This window comes from Chelonia mydas, chromosome 27 (genome assembly GCF_015237465.2).
Source record: "Chelonia mydas isolate rCheMyd1 chromosome 27, rCheMyd1.pri.v2, whole genome shotgun sequence".
Classification (NCBI taxonomy): Eukaryota; Metazoa; Chordata; order Testudines; family Cheloniidae; genus Chelonia; species Chelonia mydas.
Window position 1 is genome coordinate 15,961,661 of NC_057860.1, and position 15,759 is coordinate 15,977,419.

General features: G+C 43.1%; 1 protein-coding gene across 1 annotated transcript; it reads right to left on the reverse strand.

Moving 5' to 3' along the window:
- Positions 1 to 259: 259 nt before the first annotated feature.
- Positions 260 to 5,769, reverse strand: SOST (sclerostin). The gene is made up of 2 exons (XM_007054754.4): positions 5,483 to 5,769; positions 260 to 1,174 (listed from the first exon to the last, which is right to left on the reverse strand). Exons 1-2 carry the CDS (start codon positions 5,700 to 5,702, stop codon positions 753 to 755), a joined length of 642 nt encoding a protein of 213 aa, XP_007054816.1. The 5' UTR covers positions 5,703 to 5,769; the 3' UTR covers positions 260 to 752.
- Positions 5,770 to 15,759: the final 9,990 nt, after the last annotated feature.

The following is a 15,759-nucleotide window of genomic DNA, read 5'->3' on the forward strand; positions in this document are numbered from 1 at the left end:
TGGCCATCTGCCTCACTCTCCAGCATCTGAGCAGGATTGGTTTCAATATCCCATAGTCATTTCTGATGGTGTCAAATCTCAACCTTAAATCTGTTGAGTCTTGTACTATAAGAGTAAAGATATGGAATGGCTCAGACTCACATTTATACTTGCACTTTGGGATCACAAATTTCATGTTTGACTCATGTTTCTCCTCATTTAAGGAAATTACTTGGGCATGCAGAAATCTGGCAGGACTGTATTCTTTTTCACTGAAACATTTGAATTTCCTTAGTCTGCTATTGCTACTTTCCTAAAATTCAGTCAAAGCTTGTTGACTCTTCTCCTGTTGTTTCCCTACTCTCATTCTTGTCCTGCCTGAAGTGGTTTTGAGAGGGCTTCCAAGATTCTGTTCAGACAAAGTAAGGACAATGACCTCTTGCAAAGTGTAATATATGGAACAGTCACCATAATACCTTTGCTTCCTCTGCCTTTCTCAGTGTGCACACCACAAAACCCTATGCAAATTCCCAGGCTAACTCTCCTTTCACATTGAATTTAGGTGCTGCTCCCACCAGCTCAATTTCTCTCTTTCATCAGACCACAGCTGTTAGAATCCGATAGGTTTTGACTATGCGAGCCCTTGACCTAGTGTTGCAGGAGGAATGGGATTCCACTGCATTCAAAACCTTACTCTGTGGCCTGTCTGTCTGCCATTTGATGAAATGCAAAATATCCAGAGCTGTTGGGCAGTACCTCTCAGAAGGGACCTTCTAATAGGCGTTTTCTAGCTCAGGCTGGTTGGATTTGCTGCCCCTTGCTCTGGAGAGACGAGGCTTTTTGTTTTTCTGAGGCCTGATGGTTTCCTTACCAAAGTCCTTCAGCTCAGACTGGTTGTGGTAGCGAGTGTAGCGCTTGCATTTACATGCGGTGACAGCTCGGATTTTGTAAGTCCGAGTCTCTTCCTGGGGGCAGGCCAGCTGGATGCGCTGAGTGCGAGCGTGCGCGGGAATGCAGCGGTAATCCAGGGCATTCTGGCGCCACCACTTTCCTCTGCCAATAGAGTTAGGGAGGAGGTGGGAGGGGAAACACTGGCCTGAGCAGACCAGCTCCTTTATGGGCTTGAAGCTGCGGCAGGGCCCATCAATGACATACCGGGTGGAGCGCAGCTCTCTGCAGCTGAAATCTGAGGCATCTGCAATGAAAAAACAAACTAGTTACAGGCATCTCCATCCCTTCATGTTCATCATGCCTCTAGCCTCATGCTGCAGCTGAAATCCAGCCCCAGGACCTTTAAACCAGCACATTTTTATCCAAAATTGTACTAATAAAGCCCACAAGGAGATGGTTAAAGTCAAGCAAGCATCACCTGGAAATTTCAGGTAAAGTTCTCTCCTACCCAGGAAGCTGCACACCAGGCAGGAGAAAGGCTGGTATTGGCATAAAGAAGAGTCTGCTTCTCTATCATTCAGAAATTGAACAATAAGAGCTGGCTCTGCACCAAACCCTGCATCCAAACACCCCCATACTGCAGACCATGTTGCAGCTCAGTATTTGTATAAATAAGAGATTAAAACCTGCAGGACCACGTAGGAAAAAGACATATCAGGTGCTACATGGGAAAACACGTGAGCTAAAAAGGAAGCAAATAGGATGTGCAGGAAGCTGAGGCAGGAATCAGAACAGCCCTAAGCATTGACCTCTCTGGGCAGAAATAAAGATGTTTAAGGGTTAAATTTTGCTCATTTCCACCTGCTTGATTCTGGAATAACACCACTGGAGACACTGGGGGTGAGCTGCAGGAGGGCAATGGAGGACCAACAGACTCAGATTCTGCCCCCTTCAAGCCACCTGTGGGCTAAAAACCTTCTCTCATTTACATTAGTTTAACTCAATTGATCTCAGTTGCTCACTTTGGACTTAAGCTGGAATAAGCAAGAGCAAAACTTGGCCCAAAGTTTTGGTGAAAATCAAAATCAAAATTCTTATAGCCAAATTCTGCCTGCACTTCTGCCACTCCACCCTCATTTAGCCGGCCTGCACAGGTGTGAACAAGTGCAGACTTTGTCCCTTCTATTTTCTGTAAAGGGCCACGGATCCCTGCAAAGGCTTCTGACCAGCATCAGACATGTTATAGGTCTCCTTGTTCTGATCTCCAGAGTCCCTTGTAGTGACACGTGACTAATAACAAGAACAATAAGGAAACTGGCAGATGGCAACTGTGACTAAGGATGGAGTTCCCACCTCTTGGAGAACCCATTAATTCACCACTCATTTGGCTTTCCAGCCCTCCCACTCTCTGTTCTAATCCCACATCATCCATGTCATTTCCTTCAGTCAGACAGAGGCATCTTCTGCCGAATTAGAAACCTTACCAGGCTTTTGCTTGTGCTTTAATAGATTGCCAGAGGCAAGGGATACAGTAGAAAATATGAGAGTTTCGCTCTAAGGATTTAGAAAAGCTCTTTTAATAGGCAAAGAACTTTCCATTTAAATAATTGATGCTTCAGATGCATTTATCATCAGAAAGGGGAAGAGCTCTGTCTCCATGAGGGTTTCTTTCTGTCTTTGCTCAATCAATGTCCTTAGCTACACATGTTTGAAATGTATGCAGATTGTGAAGACTGTTTAGCAAATAAGGTCTTGAACTTCATCTATCTGAACACACTTTATTCCTCTTGTCTAAGCAAAAGAAATACATGGAGCACAAACGAGAATTTAATTGTGACAAAAACCTACAAAGGTGGAAAACCAAAGAGAAGGCTGTTGTCATCCATTTTCCTTGCTGTGAAAAAGGCACATCTCTGCTACGGCCACTAAAGGAGACTAGTAGCTTGAATTCTGAATTTCTTAGTGGTATAATGTTTTTTAGACACACGTTTCTCTCAGTGAATTTTTAAGGATTTCCCCCTATGGTACAGAACCAGCATTTTTTTTTTAACCCAGCAGAGATCCGCTTTCTGGATATATGTCTATTCATTCAGACTTAGGCCGCAACCCTGTGAACACTTTGCACAAGATTAACTTTACACTCATGAGTAGTCCCATTGCATTTGGGAGGGGGTTATAGTCATGCAAATATAGATTTTGCCCCTTCATATTTTAGCAATGCTAAAGACTGCACTTACCAGATTAAACATTTTTTGGTCTAGTATTGTGGTTAACATGCTGATACTAAGACCCTGTATGATTTAGCCAGACAGGTTAATCAGATTTTTTATACTCACGCACTTCCTGAGCATTTAAGAAATTGAGTTTTGACTCGGGTAGCCTTAATGGTTCAGACTCTGGCCTTTTATGCCAGCTCAGCAATGGGGCACATACATACTGCTTGCTATATTAGACACCTTGGCACATGCCTCAGACATGTGCTGCTTCTGTTGGCACACATCCTTCCGTGTTACTTGCACGCTGATCCCACATGATACCACACAGGTGCTAGTCTCAGGTAGTTTCATTCCTGCTGGGGACAACATCTATTATACTGTGGCTCTGATTCCTACCCCCAGCCCACTCCACTAAATACACTGATGCAGCTATACAAATGCATGGCATTCCTCGAGAGAGCCCCACGTCTCTTTGAGGGGTCATGGAATAAAAATCCTCCCCCGCCCCGAGTCTTAAGTGTTCCCATAGAGTGGCAGGGAGGCAGATTGCACAACTCTAAGGTAAAAAGAAAAGGAGGACTTGTGGCACCTAAGAGACTAACAAAATTTATTTGAGCATAAGCTTTCGTGAGCTACAGATTCCACTGAATGCATCCGATGAAGTGAGCTGTAGCTCACGAAAGCTTATGCTCAAATAAATTCATTAGTCTCTAAGGTGCGACAAGTCCTCCTTTTCTTTTTGCAGGTACAGACTAACACAGCTGCTACTCTGGAACTCTAAGGTAGTGAGAGACACTCCCAACAATCAAACTTTCTTTCCAACAGCAAGACAGATTCCTCCTTTGAAGATATTGGATCTGCTATGGGGTCTGCTGCTAGGGAGGGCAGCCAATGCTGGGCCTGGGCAGGAGCATTCCATGGGACTGTGGCAGGGATGGGCTGGAAAGAGGGAATTGTGCCCTGTCATGATGCTGGGATGTTATTAAAACCTATGAATTTGACCCCCCTCAGAAAAAGAAAAGGGGTGCTTATGTTTTAAAAAATATTTTTCTGGCCCCATGTTTGTGATAAGTTTGGGGGTCTCAGTCCAGTTCCCAAACCAGCACATACCACCATCCCAGAGAGCCCTCAGAAACAGCATTATTTAGTCCCCTTCCTGAGAGCCTCAGCACAGAGGCCATGGACTGAATTCCCTTCTCACCTTTAATCTCCCCTAGAGGAGGAATCCTTCCAGGTGAGGAAAGTGAGGCACAGTGGGTGTGGGAATTCTGCCCTGCATCTGCTCTGGGACTAAACACATTTCAGTCTGTAGGGTCAATCTGGCATCTTTTGCCAGCATGGAATTCACTTTTAAGCTCTTTTTTTCTTGGCGGTGCTGGTGGCAACTCCCCTGACCATTCTCTTCCCCTTCCTCAGCCCAAGCATATGCGTTTCTGAGCCATTGGTGCTGTCGGATCTTTAGCCAAATGCCCTGGTACCATGCTGAATTTCTTTTGGGATGCCTCCTGATGATGTTGGTTCTATTTAAAGTATCAGTCCAAGCTGCAGCTGTACAGAACAGAGAGCCCCCAGAAGAATAAATGCTCTTCCCACTGATCACATTCAGTTGTGGATTCCCTCTGTGAAAGCTTTAAACTGCTAATAACAGGCTTATGTTGCCTACTGGAGTCTGCCCATGAGACACTAAGCAGCACCTTTCTCAAGCACAGCTCAGTGCAATCAAACATCTGAGCTAACAACCATCCCTGGAGTGTTCCTCTAAGAATATTTAACAATGCTCTCATTATCACCTCCATTCCCCGGCCCTTGCCCTGTTCTGTTCTCAAAGGAAGTCGGGCTCCCCTGGATACCTGCTCACCGTGTTTACAGCATGAGGACAGCACTAAATCATGTCAGTCACTAATATTCCTGGCCGGCCTTGCTATGGTAAAAATATCTTTTGCCCAGGCCAATTCAGTGTCACACACCTCCACATTGCAGCTGCTCTGCTTATAGCTCCTAAGCTATTCAGATGGATTTATTTCTGATCATTTTACAGTGCTAAACTCCACCTACAGTTGTAAAAAAGCCACTATAACTTCTGCAACAGGACAGACACTGAGATACTACTGCAGTGGGCCACATAAGTACCTACAGATAACGAAGTAGATGTGAAACTGTTAGATATAGATAACATCTTATTTCCCTGTTGGGTAATAATCACTATTACTGGTCTCTGTTTAAGAAATGACATGGCAAACGCTGAGAAGGGTAAACAGGAGATTGAATTTGTTATCACTACAGCAGTTTACCCAGTGTTAATTCATCACTATATGCTCATGCACAGTAACAGAAAACCCCACAGGAAATTGTGTTGTTAGGTTCTGAGGCTGTAATATAACATTTATTTTTCTTACCGTTTGGATCCAGAGACTGCTGTGGCTGTCTTCCCCCATGTTTTGCCTGGTTCATTGTGTTGTTGTTGCTGTAAGTCTGCTCCACTGGTGTTTCTGTATTTTCAGGGAGCTCAGGGATGATTTCTGTAGCATCATTTTTAAACACTTGCCACCCTTCTACCGTGTGGACGGCAATTTGGATCAGGACACAGACAGAGCACACAGCCCAAGAGATCTGCATAGTGGCAGCTCAGAGATTAGCCTTTCAGCACTCTCACAGTCTCAAATCCCAGGCAAAGGCAAAATATTCTCCTTTTTTAAATCCCTCTTAGAACCAAGCAGCCAATGACTTCACAAAGTGGGAAGGGCCAGACAACTCATTCATCCCAGATCTGTCACTGTAACATGGGGAGGCGGGGTAGTTTCTCCAAAACATTCTACAACTTTTATCCACACACTTAAAAACTTGTCCCTTGCTTCATTCTTCTGCCAGGCACCAGTGTCGACTGATAGTCATATCTGCCGGGAGACTCATCAGTCTGCAGCTCATCCCAGGCCTAACAAATGTTTTCACAATTAAAAAATGCTTCTCCTTCCATATTTGTTTCTTTGGCTCCTGGTTTTCCAACCATTTTAAGACTAGGTTGCCTAATAACTTCTCCTAGAATAGTGTGTCTGTGATTTTTCTATTTTTTAAGCTATAAAATAAACAAACATTAGGGAGAAGGAGCCAGATGCTACACACTGGGTACAGCTTGATGGGATATTTCTCTCTTGTTGCATTTGCCTTTGGGTTGATTGCACATTTTTAGACGCACTGCCCTTTGTTACTGGTACTTATCACCACGAGAGGGTTGCTGACTTTTAGATACACGAGTGTGGGTAAGCTGTTGTTTAAAAGCCGTGGTTGCTCTGTGTATAAGAGATGATGAATGATCTTCTGGTTAAGGCACTAGACTGAGACACAGGACAACTGTGTTCAAACCCCAGCTCTGGTACAGATTTCTTGTGTGATGTTAGGGGAGTCACATCATCTCTATACCTCAGTTCTCCATCTGCAAGCTGTGGATAATCATACTTCCCTATTGCATGGGGTGTTGTAAGGAGACATATCTTAATGTTTGAGAGGTGCTTAGCTACAGTAATGAGGCACCATGAGCATTTAGAAAGAGCTGTTTGCTTAAAGAGGGCAGCTGAGTGTGGAAGCCTGGTTGTGTTGCACACTGCACTGTTTGTTGCAGAATTTGATCTCGGACCAACTCAGCCTTATGAAACTATTTCATTTATAACAGATGCAAAGAGTATAACTGAACTCCACTCTTTAAATTGTAAAACCTCTATTATCTGACTGCATTACCTTTTGTCCTACCAACTCAACAGCCAAAACAGGTGGGTCTGTCTGTATCTCCCTACCTACTTGGGACTCATCACTTAGGACTTGAATTCCATTCTGACAGTCCTACTAGCCTAACAAGGAAAACAGGTGTGGCTGAAGTTAATACATCAAATATTCGGGACAAATTCATCCCTGGTGTAACCTCACTGAAAATAATGGAGTCATGACAGGATGAATTTGAAAGGAGACACACACACGTATGTACGTGTATAGGTCAGGTTTCACAGTGGTAATAAGGTGGATGGGTTTTAAACAATGGACCCGTGGTACATGATGGTCCATTTCTGATTCAGTGGCATCTACCATATATTGTGGAGCTGTCTCTTTAGTCTCTTTCTCACCCTAAGTTATGTAGTTTTACGTCTCACTCAGAGAATCTTCCTTTCCGAAATATCCCTTTGAGAATCTAAAAGCAATAGTTTCTGATGTTGCATGTAATCTCTCTTCCTTAATATCTCCTTCCCTCTCCCACCATCTCTCTGTTTCCCTTCTGTTTATGTGGAGGGATGCCACATAGTTTTCCTTGTTTCCTTCATGCATGAAGCTTTTTGTGCAGAGTTTATCAGAAAATCATTCATTGATAAGAATTGTCGCCAACCAATTCTATTTGGATGGTTACATAAACATTCCACCACTATTGTTTCCTTTCCCTCTATAAACACACAATCTACTCTGATTCGCTTTCATTAATAACTTCCTCTAATATTCAAAGCAATGACTGCTAAACCCTGAGATTCACATCCACTCCAAACACTGAGCCATTTCAAAGGCAGGTGTTTTTCCAGAAATCATTTTTCCTCAGGACAATGCAGGTTGTAGATGTGCAGGTGCGGATGGATTCTGCACAACAGACAAGTTGGCTACAACTTACTTTAGACATCATAATACCTCCCATTTGTATAGCCCATTGAGTTCTGAAGGATCCCAAAGCACTGCACACACACTGTGTGATAGGTTACTTCACCTACCACCACTGGACTGGAATATTGCAAAAGAATTAGGTAAGTGCATGGAGGATAGGTGCATTGGTGGCTATTAGCCAAGTTGACCAAGGACACAACCCCATGCTCCAGGAGTCCCTAAACCACTGACTGCCAGAATCTGGGATTGGAGGACAGGAGATGGATCACTCGATAAATTACTCTGTTCTGTTCATTCCCTCTGAAGCAACTGGCACCAGCCACTGTCTGAAGACAGGCTACTGGGCTAGATGGATCATTGGTCTGACCCAGTCTGGCCATTCTCATGTTTGAGTGCACTGACCAGCCATGTTACACGCTAGATTAGACTTGTAGGAAAGACAGTTCCTGTATCCAGGGACATTTTACATAAATCTGGTGCCCTGGCAAGATACATTCTACATAACAGCCTACTCTTGCCAAAAGAACCATGTGATTTTTGAATGCTCCATGCGAGAGCAAAGCTTTGGCTTCATATTTCATCTGAAAATTGACACCTTCAGCAGCAATGCGCCCTCTAGCACGAGGCTGGGACACTAATTCAGTATTGACTTAGAGGAAAGAGTGCCACTTAGTTAATTCCCAACCATACTTTCAGCAGTTCCCAGGACGTCTTTGACTGAGTACTAACCCGTCCACCCATACATGGCTTAGGAACTTTGACTGGATCACAGTCATGGCAGCATGTACAAAAGATGGATGGACTGGGCAGGAAGTGTGCAGAGCACCAAAGAGAGTTAATACTGATAATCACAGAGGAGTTTCCACTCACTCACCACTCTATCTAACCGTCTCCAGAATTGCATGTTTCTAAATAATGAAGTTGCCTGTCTGCTAGCTACCTTTCATGGCATGGCAAAGCGTCTGCACAGAGAATATTTCACAGGATCGTACTATCGTTGTCTATGTCAGATCTTTAGTACAAACATCACATTTAAGGAATCTGCTCTTAGGGATGCACAAAGCGCAAAACTTTCTTTTCTCATATATGTATAACTGAAGGAAGAAATATGTTTAAAAGCGTTGTGCTAATGTTTATCTGTGTTGCTCATTGGGGTCCTGGGAGAAATAATGCAAAAATTGGGACACCCAAAATCAGACCACACTTGAAAACTTTGGCTTAAACAACTAGCCCAAGGCCTCAGCCTCTGTGGATGAGACAGGAAAAGAGCTTAAATCTCAGTCTTGAGTCTAGTGCCTTAACTACAAGCAAGCCTACCTCTTTTGGCAGCCCCTTACCTCAGTCCATTCACATCATCTGGCTTCTGCAATGAATGAAGCAGGTGTGCTATGGGTTCCAGCCTCATCCACCGTTCATCCTGCATACCAGATGAAGCAGTGTGGTCCGCTGAAAAAAATAGGTTGTGATTCTGCCTGTCAGTAGACTGTATCATAATGCTTACCCACTAACGGGCAGTATTAAGTATACAAGAGACCCATCTTCAGCACTACAACTCTATTCTGTAAGCTGAAAGAGCAGCCCTGCTAGCTGTGCCATGTGGGGATATGTGTGCTGGTACAGGGAACGAACTGGCATTCCATTCTCTGAGTTTCTGGGTGCTGCTGTCTAGACCTACCACCACATTCTCTGTTAGCCTGAGGTCCTTGATGCTGTTGTCTAGAGGTCCAGTGCTGCATTATGCAGGCACACACATGTAAAAATAGCTTCTGAAAGCAAGCCTGTCATGTGAAACATCTGGTGCTCAGTGGAACCACTGGAGCGGGAGAAATACCTGGGCGAGGGCAGACATTCTGGCCTGTGAGCTATGCGTTTGAGCTCTGCAGTGAATTATGGCTCACAATTTACAAGCTGTCCAGGCTTTCAATTCCACAGAAGATCAAGGGGCAGAATTTCCCTGCTTCTTGAGCTGCTCTTTGCACCTTTGTGGATGCTGCTAAACCAACCCTGCTGGGGCAGCTTTTAGTTCTGGTTCATAAAGCTTCTGCTGAAGAGCAATATGTTGCCTTTTGAATGCATCAGGCTGCACCCAATGACTTGCATTTGTATTTTCAAAACATCGCAGCAGAAGGGAGGGGCTGGAGGTGGTAGGAGAGTAGAATGATCAGCTGTCCTGATTTTATAGGGACAGTGCCAATATTTGGGGCTTTGTCCTATATAGGCATCTATTACCCCCCATCTTGCTGTCTGGTCACTCTAGAGGAGAGACTCCCTAGCTTCCTACTAGAACATCTCTGCCCCTCCTCTTTCACTAATGTCTCAGTTCAGACACTGCAGCCACAAGAGAGTCATGCTACATAACACACATTAGAAAAACTCCAGATTTCCACTGTAAGAGCCCCTGGGGAAGCTGAGTGATGAGGATAGTCTGGAGGCGATCAGGGCAGGCATTACTGTGAGTGTGATGGTAACTTTGAGGTGGGGAGTGTCCCACCCCATAGAAAAAAGGAACTTCAAACTATCTCAATAGCGACATGTCCTGGAACCAAGACTAGCTTTAAAAAGAGGCTTTTAAATCTGTTCATTAATGTATTTAAAGGATGGGAAGTGTCACTGGGCAAGCATGTCAAAGTGGCTTGTCTTTAGCATCACCTAGTGACAAGGGATGGAATTATGGCTCCATTTGGTGAAGAATGATAGGGTTATAGCACCATCTGGTGGGAGTTGCACGGCTAGCTCCCACAAAGTAATGGGATTACAAACAAATCCTTAATTCAAATACCTGAAGAACATCCTGTACCTTAGGGCTTATTTTCAAAGGGAATGAATGAGTGAGTGGTAGAAAGAATAAGCACTTGCGTCAATTGCTGCTTATTCAAGAATTATAGCTACTTAAAATCTAACAACTTACAGGCAATACAGAGCTGCTGAATTTAAAACTAAAATTAGAACAGATATATTGGTGTAACCACTGTGCTCTTGACAAGGATTGTTTCATTTTGCCAGTGTGGTACCTACTAAAGCCGTGGCATATTTTCTCTAAGAGGTGCATGGGTCTCTGCCGATTTAACGTTTGGTATTGCAAACCTACAGGGCTTTAGCCATGTACACTATATTTGTTTAAGTGTAGTGTAATAGAAGGACGCTTGGGTAAATTGATGCTATATAAATAAAATGTTACGATTACTAATCATCTTTGTTAATGGGATCCATTATCCTTTCGGTTTGTGCAGTGTTTCTTAGCTGCTCATTATTCTTTAAGATAGGGGTACTTGCTATATAGCCAATTCTCAGTCTGACGGCTGTGTCTGATTTTTGCCATGTACATTTCAAAAATCTTTTAATGTTTTAGAAGGGAATAGCTGATGCCAAATCCTTTGACACCTCACTATCATGATTCTTGAATGCGTCACTATACAACCTTTATTCCTCTGTCAAAGATAGCCATCCTAGCTAATTAAAATAATTCTCTGTGCAACCAACTTAAATTGCAATGAGACAATGTGGATGAGGTACTATCTTTTATTGGATCAACTTTTGTTGGTGAAAGAGACACACTTTTGAGCTTATACCGAGCTCTTCTTCAGGTGTGGCACAGCTAAATATATGGTGGAACAGACTGAACTGCAATGGGCAATCCTAAGTGAAATGAGTTTAGATACATGAATAAGTCAAGTAAAGCGCCTACTTCTACAATAAGGGCCGTACTTTGCCCTCATTTACGCCCATGTAACTCCACTGATTGAAGGAAGAACAGAGCTATAGATGGTGGCACAACATGGGAACAGCCTAAAGTGTGAGACAGGGAATGTCAGAGATAGATATGTCCATAAATCAGGAATAATCTCATTGAGAGGAAATAGAAAGAAACTCATTGTGATTGGCTAACAGATCATGTAATGCCATCAAACGTCAATCACTTTCAATTTAATTCTTCAATGTAACGTCAAAAAGCCAATCCATAGTTACTTAAGTCATTGATTTCTCTCATAGTAGAGTGAATTCTCCATATCTCTGTACAGATAACTGACATTTAATGCACCCTGGGTTTGGGGGCTCTATTGATCTGAAAAAAGAAATCCAGTAAATGTTTCTTTTATAGGAATGCGGGAAAGGAGAAGCAGATAAAAATTCTTGTTGCCTGGATTTGTGTCTTGTGCTAATATTACAGTGCACTCAGAATTCTTTTTCTTGGTGTGGATATGCCAGATAAGATCAATCTTGGTCTAAGGCTAAGGTATCTCTGCTACAATAGACAGCCACCTCGTAACACCAACTGGGGTCCGCTGTTTGAAACAAACATTACTCTACTCCCTCTCAGTTCACCCCAAGGCAAGGCAGTGGCGCACGTGCACACACACACACAGGAATCAGACACACAAGAAGAGGTTGTGCTCTGTATTTAGAGAAATATCCATAAATGTTGGTGTTAGGAAGAATATGCACCAGTGCTAAGCTATCTACAATAGTCTGCTGTGCCTGTGTCTGTCAGTTCTCCCACAATGTTCCACCAATATCCAGTGCTAGATGAAAATCAGACCTGCTAACATGTTTGCAATCATGTCACCTACTAGTGGCTGGTAGTTCACAGAGGGTAAACTCAATACACCACACAAGCAACAGCATTTCAAAGATTATTGCTTGTCATCTAGTAACCAATGTTCATCCTCCATAAAAGATTCAGAGTGAAATTTACTCATGCGCACAGGTCCGATGCACCACTTAAGCCCTGAGATAGCACTCATTCATGCAGTGTTCTAGAAACACTAACACTAAGAATTAAAACAGCAGGGGATTTGCCCGTGGTTAGAAATGGGAAAGACTTGATGACATAAAATGTGTCTGCATCTGGAAAATGGTTGTTTCAGTAATGGGAGATGGCTTGAAACACTCAGGGCTAAAAGAGATCACAGAGGAACATCCATGGGAGTTCTGTGCTTATCACTTTTGCCATTGTTCTTCCAAACAGAATAAATATGCATTATTAATTATCCCACATATATCTGCGTACAGCTCTGACAGCCAGGAAAGAGAGACCGTTTGTTCAGCCATTATGGATACAACTTTGAGATATCATTTCTGAATTGCAAGCAGTGAGGAGAGAGGATTTGTGGGAGGAGTAAGAAATAAGCAAGCCAAGGCCCTAAAAGAGATGCCATGACACAGGTGAGATTCAGCAGTGAGGAAAGGGGTTACAGCAACTCCATGAAAAAGAGCTCCCTGCTCCACAAAAATGTTCCATCCTTGGTTCTCTCTTCTCCTCCCTTTCTCTCACACACCCAAAAAAGAAAAGAAAAACAACCAACTTTTTGGGGGGTTAAGATTTGTAGATTTTATTTACTTGGAAGATTTCTACAGTAACACCAGGGGAAACCACTGCTTACACTGAGCGCTTTCTACAGCTGTGAGGTGCCCAGAGGCGTATTCTCAGTGCAGATTTAAACCACGACAGCAATGAGACAATGCTTAGACTTGCAGAATAAAAGATCTCAAATGGGTAACCCAAGTTCACAGCCTAGCCCCATCCAGCTGCTTGAAGTTCTGCAGTTTAATCTGTTTGGTGGCAAAGTCTCATTTTTCAGGTTCTCTCTCCCCTTGCCTCCAGTAGAAGCAGAGCCTAAATCCTGTGCTGCAGAAGATATCAATACTGTCCATTCACGCTCTTGGTGTTTCAGAGTAACAGCCGTGTTAGTCTGTATTCGCAAAAAGAAAAGGAGTACTTGTGGCACCTTAGAGACTAACCAATTTATTTGAGCATAAGCTTTCGTGAGCTACAGCTCACTTCGTCGGATGCATACTGTGGAAAGTGTAGAAGATCTTATTATATACACACACAAAGCATGAAAAAATACCTCCTCCCACCCCACTCTCCTGCTCGTAATAGCTTATCTAAAGTGATCACTCTCCTTACAATGTGTATGATAATCAAGGTGGGCCATTTCCAGCACAAATCCCGGTTTTCTCACACCCCCCCTCCCCCCCACAAACTCACTCTCCTGCTGGTAATAGCTTATCTAAAGTGACCACTCTCCTTACAATGTGTATGATAATCAAGGTGGGCCATTTCCAGCACAAATCCAGGGTTTAACAAGAACGTCTTGGGGGAGGGGTAGGAAAAAACAAGGGGAAATAGGCTACCTTGCATAATGACTAAGCCACTCCCAGTCTCTATTCAAGCCTAAGTTAATTGTATCCAATTTGCAAATGAATTCCAATTCAGCAGTTTCTCGCTGGAGTCTGGATATGAAGTTTCTTTGTTGTAAAATAGCGACTTTCATGTCTGTAATCGCGTGACCAGAGAGATTGAAGTGTTCTCCGACTGGTTTATGAATGTTACAATTCTTGACATCTGATTTGTGTCCATTTACTCTTTTATGCAGAGACTGTCCAATTTGACCAATGTACATGGCAGAGGGGCATTGCTGGCACATGATGGCATATATCACATTGGTGGATGTGCAGGTGAACGAGCCTCTGATAGTGTGGCTGATGTTATTAGGCCCTGTGATGGTGTCCCCTGAATAGATATGTGGGCACATACACAATGTAAGGAGAGTGGTCACTTTGGATAAGCTATTACCAGCAGGAGAGTGAATTTGTGTGTGGGGGTGTGTGTGAGAAAACCTGGATTTGTGTTGGAAATGGCCCACCTTGATTATCATACACATTGTAAGGAGAGTGGTCACTTTAGATAAGCTATTACCAGCAGGACAGTGAGTTTGGGGGGGGGGGGGTGAGAAAACCTGGATTTGTGCTAGAAATGGCCCAACTTGATTATCATACACATTGTAAGGAGAGTGATCACTTTAGATAAGCTATTACCAGCAGGAGAGTGGGGTGGGAGGAGGTATTTTTTCATGCTTTGTGTGTGTATATAATAAGCTCTTGGTGTTGCTATTCACAGGTCTTAATAAACTATGTGCAAAAACTCAGCTGCCAGCACACATGCCCACTTAAAGATGCATGGCCTACTCTTCTGAGATTAAGGGTGCTCAGTATTTATATGAACTCAGTGGCAGTGGAGGTGCTCAGCACCTCTGAAAATCAGCTCACTGCAATTCAGAGTCAAAAATCCGTATCTGCTCTGCTCTATTTTTTCACCTTTGATTCTTTTTAAGTGGTAGTTACAGCACATAATGTAACAAGTACGACTTGGAAAGCTTTGTTTGTCACCAGCATCTGAGATGGAAGAAAGGAACTGGTGCACCACAGAAAAGGGGGCAGAGTCCCCTTTTCATGAAATTATAAACATCTTAGCTGTGCCTAAAAACTGACTTTGTGTTTAATAAAGTAGAAAATCGTTCAGTGTTTTGAAAATGTAAGCTACAATCAATGTGGATTTGGGTAATTAACTTACAAACCTTTAATTGCAATTGACAGGTGCTGACATCTAATAGCAATTGGCATAATTTGAGACACTAGCAGGACACACTAAGCTCAGTCCCAAATGCTGCAGCTTTTCAGCAATGTGGGAGGCTTGTGCTGAAATTTTAAAAAGTTTTATTTTTGAACAGTTGATTCCTGGAAAGAACATTTCTGCCCACACTGCAACAAGGGAAAGTAGAGGGAGCTTTAACAGAACTGCCAAATCAGGGCTGTTCCAGCATTTCCAAAATGAGCTACTTTTTTGATTAATAAAAACATTTTCATTTTGTGTTTAGGACAAATCCTCCCCTTTTCTGCCCTTCTGCATTTTTACAGAATGTGCCAATAAGCAGCAGGTAACCTGTGGGGACTGAACCCAGATTGTGTGTGTACAGAACCCAGGTGATTGTGCAAGTTGTTTGAGTATTCTCTTAATGTCCATAGAAATCATATTCTACTGAGAATCTCTCTTCAGGTGTGAGGCAGCTCTTCTCATTTGCTGTAATTATGGCCATCTGTGACATTCCCCTTGAGGACTGCTGCAATTCCCTGCAGATTACACCGTAATGTTCATCATGCCAACTGCACCATACAGACTTTACTGCACATTGCTCAAACATATTTGGGGTTGTTTTTTTTTTTTTTTTTTGCAAAACACCACAACACACTGTACAGAACA

Coding starts and splice junctions, on each gene's coding strand:
- SOST (XM_007054754.4), bottom strand. CDS start 5,702: ATGCAGATCTCTTGGGCTGTGTGCTCTGTCTGTGTCCTGATCCAAATT. Junction 1,175..5,482: donor GCAGTCTCTGGATCCAAACG/GTAAGAAAAATA, acceptor TTTTCATTGCAG/ATGCCTCAGATTTCAGCTGC.